Genomic DNA, 10,604 nt, shown 5'->3' on the forward strand with positions numbered 1-10,604 from the left:
ATCTGTCCCCTCTTCTCAATCATCCTCATCACCTCTCACCTGGTATATCATAACAGGTTTCTTATTTGCCTCCTTGCCTCAAGTCTCCCCTCTACAATCTAACCTCCACCAGCGATTTTTCCTAAAGTACAGTTTTGAACATGTCACCCTACTTATTTGAACACTAGTGACTCTCTATTGATTCTAGTATCAAATATTATTCATCTCATCCATTTAAAACCTCTATTTTGCAATATATATAATTATTCGCACAATTGTATAGGTATATATTTTATAAGTATAGACATACTGGGAGGGGGTGCATGCTCAAAAAAGTTTGGACACCATTAGTCTATGCAGTAGAAAGGCAATGTTAAAACATCTTCCTCATCTAAAGCCTACTTAATATAAGAGGCAGCTAGTTGCTTAGTGGTAGAGTGCCAGCCTGTCAGAAAGACCCCAAGTTCAAAACCAGCCTCGCACACTTACTAGCTGGGTGATTCTGAAAAAGTTTATCTGTTTATCTTAATGCATTGGAGAAGGAAATGACAAGTCTATTTGCCAAGTAATATTGGCATTGACATGTAATGGTTCATCTCACATCTCACAAAGCTCCCTGAGGATATGAACTACATTTAATATCTTTTAAAAAGGAGGTCCTGCACATAGCTGGCCTTTAATAAATGCTTATTGAGTTGAATAGATTTGCATGAACTATAGATGAATTTATATGTTTCTCCTATAGGTAGATATTTGTATATTTCCAATAAATGTGAAAGTCTAGTGATGCTGTTTTGTTATTCACTTGTTAAATGCAATAATAGGTCAAGAAGATTCAAGCGTAATTTTGGTATCATCTGTGGGAATGAAGTCTTTTTTTTAATTAACACATTTTATTTTAATGGCCACGAAAAACATAGACAAAGAGAAACAAGGAAAATGAATGAGGCTTAAACATGGAATGGATGCATATACTTGGCTGGAATACTGTTTTTCAAATGTATACATTCATCAAAACACTTTAGATAGAAAATTTTTTAGCCCATTCAAATGTTCTTTTCTTCGCCAATTTGTTTCCGAGGATTACTGAAATGTATGAAGAACAAAAATGCAAAATGGAACTGCATGATATCACAAATTTTAGACCAGAAGTGTCCAGTCAATTTCTTAAAGACTGACCACTGAGCAAGCCAATGGTCACCTATCTTAAGGACAACAAAGCCCAGGCAAGACATCAAAGCCAGGCCGATGTATGTGGCAGAGACAGAATCTCCATACTGGCGATGCAAGTGTGTGGCACTCCACACAGCAGCAAGAATGTGACATGCTAGGGCTATATCAAATCCAAAATGGTGGAACAGGGTAAGGCAGTAACTGGCTAGGGATATACATTCAATACAAAAGAATGACCAGGGCTGCCAACCATTCTTTAGGTAGTGGCACCAGACAACTGGCCAAGCAAAAATGGGCAAAGTAAACCACTGGTCTAGAACAGCAGAGTGGTGAGTCTGGGTCCAGATGCGTACCCATTGAACAGGACCATATAGTAGGGCCATGCCAGCAAATACATCTTTCAGATAACGGACCTGTCTCATATTTTCATCATTTCCTACAAATTTCTTATTTTTCATCAGCCAGTACCATCCCAATAGCAAGTAACCCAAGTTAATGACAGAATTGAAAGGCATGGCAAGAAAGGTGGGAAAAGAATGAACTGGAACTTCTGCATAATATTCATAGCCAACTTCAGTGAAGATACCATCGAAGAACCCCATGTAGACAGTGGCAGTGCATAAGCAGGCTGTAAGCAGCACATGAATCAAGGCCCGATAAGACTCTCGCTTCATCTGTAATGACAATCAGTGCATATCCTTATTAGAATCCAATGAAACCCTTTGTTAATTCTTTCCAAATCAAGGGTCTGTTATAAAAATGTTACCCCTACAATTAAATCTGCAGGAAAAAGACTTTAATAAACAGACCCTTCTGAGTGTTCTCACAGACAGAAACTATGAGAGTGAAAACTTCCTCCCCTTTTTCGGGTTATTACTTCAAGTTTGTATTATCAAAACAGGATCAAGCCATCTGTCCATACTGTGCCTCACTTTTTCATAACAGAAAAAAAAGCAAAAGTCAAACAAACTCTATAGAAAACATTTAAGTTTCATTTGTTGTTTTTTTCTCTCAGGATTTCCAGCCTTTACTTTTGTAGAAGTTTTATCAGGTTCTTTTTTATGATTCTTCCTTCCTCCTTCCCTCCCTCTTTTCCTCCCTTCTTTCCTTCCTCCTTTCCTTTCTTCCTTCCTTTTTTTTTTTTTTTTTTGCCTCCATTAAGCTCATGGTCTTATTTTCCTATGGAAGACTTTAATCTTTTCTACTTATCTGTTCCACTGCTTAATTAGATAAGTGGGTGGAGAGATATAGATATAAATAGATATAAAGATGATAGATACAGATACACACATATAAGTGTGTATCACTAATATTTTTGGCAAGGCAAGCCCAGGAAAGTCCAAACTTCAAGTTTCTTCCTTCAAATATACCCAAGGTAAGGCAGTCCCTAATTTACAAGCCAGTTATATGTTCTATGTTGTATAAAATTTGGAGTTCCTTTTCTCATGGAAACAGCATTACAAATAACTTTCAAGCACCCAGGCTGCTCACAAAAGCTTATTAACCCATAATGCAGCTGAAGTATAGTAGTAGCCTAAATCCTGGGTCTTAGGAGGAAAGCTCTTGTCTGATCAGGACTAACCATAGTGAAAATTTAAAAATATTTATACTCTTTCCTCAGACTGCTATCCATTGTCATCTGAATGCCCTAAGTCCAATGTTATAGCATCCCACTTAGACTGACTTTCCTTCACAAATGATTCTAAACTTTGAAATCATCTTCCTTCCCCACCCCCATCAACATTTCTATTTCTTCAATGTGAATATATCATCTCATAAGTCATTAACTGAATATCTGGGCAGTAAAATTTCAGGAGAAAAAAGAAACAAACAAGTGGGAAAAAAATTCAGGCACTGGGGGGATGATGAAAAGATATATCCTGGGAGGCTATAGCTCTAAACAAATGAACCCCTATCTAGGTGCCACTCCCAGTCAAATCCTCTGACATAGTTCTGTTTTTCAAAACTCACAAAGCTCAAAATGGTTGGGGAGCTCAGACTCCCTCCTTAGGATTAAAGAGATCAATTTTGTTCTCATCAGGACTACGTATCCCCATCACGGACACATACTGAAATTTCGTTTACTCCTTTGGAAGCTACAGCGAACACATGATGACTATGGGGAGAGCTAGTTGCTTAAGCAGTTTCCTGTACGTAAAAGCAGCAACTAGACCATGTGAGGGTAGCTGAGACTTCAGTGTATATGCAGCCAAAATATATAAATCAGAATAAAATAAATATCAGGCTACTGTCTGGCTAATGTATGAAAATGTCTGTGTGTATGTTGGTCTCCTAACATTCTACAAAGCAAACACTGACACATTATTAAGAGGAATAGCTGTGAGCCTAGGAAGCTTTTAGACAGCCTTTCCTTTATCCTGGCTCCTCAAGTATATTAACCACAAAACCAAAGCAAGAAAAGCTTGTTTGCTTCATGACAACTGGTTGTCCTCCACCCCCACCCCCCTTTCAGGCTATAAATAGTTTTGGTATTGTCACTGGGGAAGAGAACAGGAAACACAAGCCTATATTTCCTGGACAAAAATCTTAAAAGGTAACATTAGAAATTCCTTAATATGTCATCGGCTTAGGCCAGGAAAAGGACAGGTAATTTGTGGGTGAAAATGAAAAAAATTTGTTGGAAGCGCCTCTCGAAAACTGAGAGACACAGTATAAAAAAGCCCAAGTTCTGATCCCAGGGCTGAGAGAAAGCACCGTGCTGAAGCTTCACAACTGAAAATAGCATTTCTTCCAAACTACTTCACTTAGCCAGGAATCACCTATTTAGTAACCGCAACCATACAGACTATTGTACAAATGGCCTCTGCTCAGCCAGAATGATACCACAAAGTTCAAACACTACATCTATTCCACTTTTCTTATAGGAAAGTCTCTTGGAATCAGGGTTAATAAGCAGCCAAATGAGCAGGAGGGAAAGCCGAGTATACTGGCAGCTGACAAAGGGGGAAGAACCCGAAAAATCCCCCGAGAAGCCCAGAGCCCTAGCAGCGTGCAGGCGTCGCTGTTTGCCACTGTTATCTAACAGCATCAGCAACAAAGGTCCCCAGCCTTAGAAGTCAGAAGACAGGTTCTGCCACTGGTGGGATTTGGGACAAGTTACTTGGACTTTCTGTGTCTGTTTCCTTATCTTTTTGTTTTAAAAAATCTATTGAGGAAACAATTCTTTCCCTCAAAGGACCTTATATTCTAACAAAGAAATATTATGCTCATATAGCACGTTAATATTAGTATATCCAATATAATCTTGAAGAAAACTAGAGATTGCATGAGGAAGAATATTCTATGCATGAAAGACAACAGGTGCAAAGGTACTAATATGGGGGATGGAATCTCATGTAAGATCAAGGAAGCTGGTATACCTCAATCGTATGGTCCAAGAAGGAGGGCAATGTGGAATAAAACTAGAAAGCTTGAAAGGGACCATTGGGAAGAGCTTCAAGTGCCAGTGAAATTTATATTTGAACCTGGGGGGTTTCTAGTATTTACTGAGTTGAGAAGGGAATGGAGTTACTGTGAAACAGACCTGCATTTTAGGAAAATGACATTGGCTGTGGGGAGGATGGATTGAAGTGCAGAGATATTTGAGGCAGGATACCCAGTTAGGCACTTTAATTACATTTTTTAAAATTATGGAATAAAATTTAAAAATCTATTGAGGGTTTTCATATTTTAAAACTTATTTATCTTATTCTGAACTTAAGAAATAACACAAGTATTTCCATAACAAAGTGGGATAGAAAAAAGGGGGATTGTATCTGAAATTGCATAGCCATTATGTACAACTTGCTATTCCTTTCAAATATTCAGATTTATCATGACTTTTTCCCTTCCCCACCCCAAAATCTGAGGTCACTGTTAGACACAAATCTGTGTGTGTATAATACATATACAGACATATACATGCCTATGTACATACATATACATGCATATATATACAGATATATGTCAGTTCTTTTTCTGGATTCAAATAGGATCTTCACTGTTAATGTGAGTATTTATAATAGAATGACTCAATTGCTCAAAGCGGTTCTTAAAACAATACTGCTATTACTGTTATACAGTATTCTCTCAGTTCTGCTCACTTCACTTTTCATTATTTCATGGAGGTCACTCCATGCTTTTTTAAAATAATTGAGCTCATCATTTCTTATAACAAAGTAATATTCCATCATGAACACATAGCATACTTATGTTTAATAATTCACCAATTGATGGGCATCCCAGCAATTTCCAGTTCTTTGTCACCACAAAGAGAACTGCTATAAATATTTTAGAACATTTAAGTTTTTTTCCATTTTCCCTAGGCACCTTGGAAAACAGACCAAATAGGGGCATTGCTGGGTGAAACTGAGGCAGGACAATAAAAGGGAACTGTGGCGCAACAGTACTAGCTAAGGAAACTGCCTGCACTAGTAGGCAAGTTGATAAGTCTTTGGGCATAATTCCAAATCTCTCTCCAAATACGACTGGATCAGCTCACATGCATGCTGCTAGCCGTAAAATGGGCAGCTATCACAGGAAACAGAGAACCTGGCTTGGAGGCAGGAAGACCTGAATTCAAATATGATTTCAGACACTTACTGGCTCAGTGGCCCTGGGGAAGTCACTTAACCCCATATGCCTCACTTTCCTCATCAATAAAATGAGCTGGAGAAGGAAATGGCAAACCACTCCAGTATCTTTGCTGAGAAAACCTCAAATGGGCTCACAAAAAGTTGGACATGATTGAAACCACTAAACAGCAGCAGTAAAATATCTTAGAAAAACCTTCAAAGGGCCATTTGTGAGGTTACACATTGTCCTGTCCCTCTCTTACTGTGACTAAGGCACCACAGGAGGGAAACCAGTGATGGACCAATTCTTGGGGAAAGTGGAAGGAGAGGATGAAAATAAATGGAGCTGGCTTCCAAGGCCAAGAGTTCCCCCCCCCCCCACACACACACCCTAAATGTCTTCAGTCAGAGTTGCTGCTGGAACTCCAGGCTGGGATTCTGAAAATATTTTGCCACAGACACATATTCATTGTAGTTAGGATCCAGTGACTATCAGTATAATAGTATTTTTCAAGTACGCTATTTTAAAGAGACTGTTGTGGCAACCTTATATTCTTTTGTTGAAATGTCTTCCACGTTCTAAACAACTCATTTACAGAAACTTTTCAAACACAACTTTTTGTAAGCCAAGGACTAACTGTACTTTAAGGAGCTAGGAAAATATGCCATATTTTAGAAATATTTCTATTCAAAATGGCTTAAATAAATTTTTTTTGGTAAGCTTCAAAAGAATAAGTTCATTTTCTCTTCAAAAGAGAAATAAAGAGGCACCTCATCCCCTTCTTTGCAAAGGTGGAAGATTAAGGGTAGGGAATATAGCTTGCCAAATGAGTTGTTCTATGTGTTAGTTTTGCTAAACTTTTTCCCTCTTCTTTTTATTCTTTCTTTATAAGAAAGGTTTCTCTGGGAGGGATATACTGGGAAATACCAGTGATGTAAAAACAAAAGATGCTAAGTTGTCATGATAATGGAATGAATGGGGGTATTGCTCTACATAATGGTAATAAAAAGCAGCATGATAAGAATGGAAAGAGCACTGGGTTGGGATTCAGGAAAGATTAGACTGTAATGCTTACTAGCCAGAGTAATAACAGCCAAGGCACTCAAGTTCTCTAAGCCTCAGTTTACTAATCTAGAAAAAGATGGAGCTAATACTCATGCTAATACCCTACCTTGTGAGGGTGTAAAGATCAAATAAGATAAATAAATAGAAAATATCTTGGAAATGTTCAAATACTTTATAAATTGTGATTATTTATCATTATTATTATTCTATGAGAGTAGCCATGGCCTTAAGATGGGAATACCTCCCTCAGAGGTTTGTTGTGAGGATCAAATGAGGAAACATACATTGAAGCATTTACAAATCTCAAAGTGCTGACTCTATACTAGCTTGCATTACTATCATGAGAGGCAGCAAGGGGGCCTTGAAGCCAGGGGATCTAGCCCAGTGACACTTCTGGGACATCCTGGCTGTGAGACCCTGGCCAAGTCACTTAACCTTTCATTGCTCTTCCAAAGCTAGAGGAGAATGGAGTTGAAGTCATAAGAAAATTTGTGGGAAAAGTTTGGCTTCAACTAAAGTTGAAAGTATTTAGAAATCCATATTTACTTTCATGTTTTAGTGATAATGTATGTTAAACATTTGTTTCAAGGATTCAAGATTTTGCAGGGCTTCAACGATTAGTGTCATTATCAAGGATTACCATATAGAGCAGGGGTGGGGAACATTTTTGCTGCCAAGGGCCATCTGGATATTTACAACATTATTCATGGGCCATACAAAGTGATCAACTTATAGAACTCAAGCAGTAGGAGATTGCACTATTTAGCTTTGAGCCTATCATCACCTGCAGTTGAATGCAAATAATTTCTCTGGTAGTATAATCCCCACTGAGGTTCCCCACTCCTGCTACAGAGGATGAAGAAGATAGGACTGAGTATGTACTGACCCTATAAATTAGGCTCTTAAATCCCTGAAGAATGGTGGTTTTCTTGTCAGTTGCCTCTTTCCCCTAAAAGAAAAAAATTATATTAAAGGTTCCAGTAAATCAAATTTCTACAGTATTATTGGCTGAGTTTTTAAAACAAGGGGAATCGGAGGTAGACCCAGTTGGGTAGCAATCTTTTCATTAGTTCTTCCTCAACATATTCACTACAAATGTCCCTTGGGATAATTGTTTGACATTTCTGCACTGCCTTTCCTCATCATGTCCCTTGCCAAACACTTTTAGTTCTTTATCAGAGTTTGAAGGAACCTTCCTTTGGTGATTTGAGTTCAGTTGGGCATCAAACCATCTGAAAGAAATTCCATTCAATTTACTTCAGGGAAATTATGCTCCGAGTCCACAGTTAAGACATATCACTTCTACTGAAATGCCCCTTTATTTCAGGTTCTTGGATTTTATCCTACCTTCATACTTCCCTTCCTGTAGTTTTCTATGCCTAAATAGGTGTCGTTAATTCTAGTGTTCTATCTCTTCTGTTTCCTCCTAATTTCCCAGAAGCACTTAGTTTTGTATCCTTCCATTTTAGAAGATGAAGGGACTTTCATCTGAAGATCTAGGTCATACTAAATAGCCCCTAGAACTTCCAACCATAGATCCCTTACAAGGTGAGGATGGTCTTGGAGGTTGAGGATCAAACCAGACTCCTGGGGCAAATGAAGTGAAACCTAAAGTTCTCTGAATGAAAGGGGGGAGAAGTAAGGATAATACTGAACTTCCCCTGAAGTCCCCAATTATTCATTCCCTAAACCAAAGCTTGCCTGCTTGTAAATGAAGCTTCCTGAAATACAGCTGAGAGCTTAACTCAGCCAGGTCTTTTGTTGCCTCCTTTGCTGCTGAAGTAGTAATCAAATGGGGCAACCTACGACCCTAGGTGCAAGGAGAAAGGGAAATGTGAGAGAAAAGTTTGAATTTGGTAACTGATGGTTATGGCAGATTGGGGGGGGGGGGGGGGGGGGGGGGGGAGGGGGGGGGGGGGGGGGGGGGGGGGGGGGGGGGGGAGGAAGCATAGAACCTGGATTACTGGATGGTGGCTTTAGAGGAATCAAGGGATCTCTGGTAATCTAATTCAACTCCCTCATTTTCCACAAACACCAACCAGGAGTCAAAATTACTGAGTGCTAATTTGCAAGGCACGTGGCATCTGCGAAAGCAGACAATGGCCTCCACTACCGTATGGACCTTCAAGCCTTCTGAAAATCGTGATGGCTCCTAACCTGCCTCTCAGCCTCCATCCGCTCACACTACCACAGCCCTAGCTTACTCACGCCCACTTCTCCCAGGGACCCCGGGAATCTCCCAAAGGCCTTGCCGGCCTCAGTCTCTATAATCCATTCTTCACCCTGCAGCCAAAATAGAGGCAAGATCGAGAGACTTTTACTTCGGTGTTCAAAGTCCCTCACCTGCCTACCGGCTTTCCCCAGGGGGGGGGGGGGGGGGGGGGGGGGGGGGGGGGGGGGGGGGGGGGGGGGGGGGGGGGGGGGGGGGGGGGGGGGGGGCTGAGCCGCCCAGGACAGCGAAAGAGAGCCGGACGCCAAGCCTGGGCTGGGGGGCAAGGAGGGAGAGTACCTCAGGCGATCGGGCAGGCCCTAGGTGACGGGGTGGGGCGAGGCTAAGCCCAGCTAGGGGTGGCTCTACCTAAGGGGTAGCCCGCGGACTTCACTTAACTGAAGAGGGCTTACGTCAGTGGGCTACCAAGCTATCTCTGGCCTACAGTGAACGGAAGGAGGAGGAGGTGGTTACCTCCGTCGGCCCGCAGCCACCAGACGATAGGGCGGGGCTTCCGCCGGGGCAGGGCTTCAGTCGAGACGGGGCTTCCGTCAGTCCGTGGGCGGGCTTCAGTTAATTTAGGGAAGATTACGTCAGTCAATTAGCTGACTGCAGCTAACTGCGGAGGGGGGCGTGGGGGGGGGGGGGGGGGGGGGGGGGGGGGAAGAGAATCAATTTTTCCGGGGGTTGCTAAGCGATGAGGCAGGGTTTGGCGGCTGGGCTCCCGTTAATAGGGAGGAGGGGCCAGTTCCCGGGTCTAGTAGTTAACCCGGGAGGACGGTGTTCAGTGCAGCCCGGAAGGCGGGCTGGCCTCACCCCAAGATCGAGGGCGGGCCCCTCTGGTCTAGCTCCTGGTGGGCCAGGAAGCCGAGGAGGCCCAAGCTTATCTCTGCCGGGCTCCGGCTTTTGGGACCCGCGGTGGGCGGGGCTCACCTCAGCTATGGGGGGGGGGGGGGGGGGAGGCAGAAGGAGAAAGAGGGGACCGTAGCCTTCGTATCCCTTCTTTTCTCTTATGCTTAACTTGTACACACCTGTCCAAGAGGAAGCGAAGCCTCAGGAAGGGCAGCCAAGCAATTCTTCGGCGCCCACCTGACCCATTGTCCTCATCGAATGCAGTTCGAATTCGAAAATCATTTTGAGGCTGTCAGACGCCTGCGCACAGCCAGGTTGGGGGGAGGGGAACCATTGTTGCTAGGCAAAGTTGGCAGGAGGGGGGGGGAAGGTTGTTGCTAAGGGAAGAAAAAATGGCGCCTGTGGCTGAAGAGAATGGGGATTCGCTGAATCGCTTGTGAAGAGAAATTCTGCAGAAAGCTCCCACTTCACTCAGCCCCGCCCCCAAGTCACGAAAGAGAGGGAGCAACTCCGGACCTGGACTGCGTCCTACTCCTTGTTAGCCCTCCCCATCCACCAACATCCGGGGCCCACGCCGCCATTTTTGTTACGGGGAAGGGAAGGGAGTTAGAGAAGATGGCGGCTAGCTACTTACGTCCCTCCCCATTCTTATACCTCCTCCCTCCCCAGTTAATTGGCGCGCCGGAATTCAGCTAATTCTCATGCCGTCATATAGAAGTAAATGGCCCCGACCTTCACTACTGGGGCTTAT

At 42.5% G+C, this 10,604-nt stretch overlaps 1 protein-coding gene across 3 annotated transcripts; it reads right to left on the reverse strand.

The window, feature by feature from the left end:
* Window positions 1-244: 244 nt before the first annotated feature.
* Window positions 245-10,604, reverse strand: TMEM187 (transmembrane protein 187). Of its 3 annotated transcripts, none has more exons than XM_031944852.1 (3): window positions 9,476-9,554; window positions 7,679-7,741; window positions 245-1,826 (listed from the first exon to the last, which is right to left on the reverse strand). In XM_031944852.1, the coding sequence occupies exon 3, from the start codon at window positions 1,824-1,826 to the stop codon at window positions 1,026-1,028; it is 801 nt and encodes a 266-aa protein (XP_031800712.1). In that variant the 5' UTR covers window positions 7,679-7,741; window positions 9,476-9,554; the 3' UTR covers window positions 245-1,025. The 3 variants fall into 3 exon arrangements, with proteins under 3 accessions (XP_031800712.1, XP_031800713.1, XP_031800711.1); XM_031944853.1 differs by lacking the exon at window positions 9,476-9,554 and adding an exon at window positions 9,302-9,329; XM_031944851.1 differs by lacking the exon at window positions 9,476-9,554 and adding an exon at window positions 10,033-10,604 and having other exon boundaries at window positions 246-1,826.

The sequence above is a fragment of the Sarcophilus harrisii genome, chromosome X (assembly GCF_902635505.1).
Source record: "Sarcophilus harrisii chromosome X, mSarHar1.11, whole genome shotgun sequence".
In the NCBI taxonomy this organism is placed as follows: domain Eukaryota; kingdom Metazoa; phylum Chordata; class Mammalia; order Dasyuromorphia; family Dasyuridae; genus Sarcophilus; species Sarcophilus harrisii.

Excerpts from the sequence above, each read along its gene's own strand:
- TMEM187 (XM_031944852.1), bottom strand. The coding sequence starts at position 1,826 with ATGAAGCGAGAGTCTTATCGGGCCTTGATTCATGTGCTGCTTACAGCC.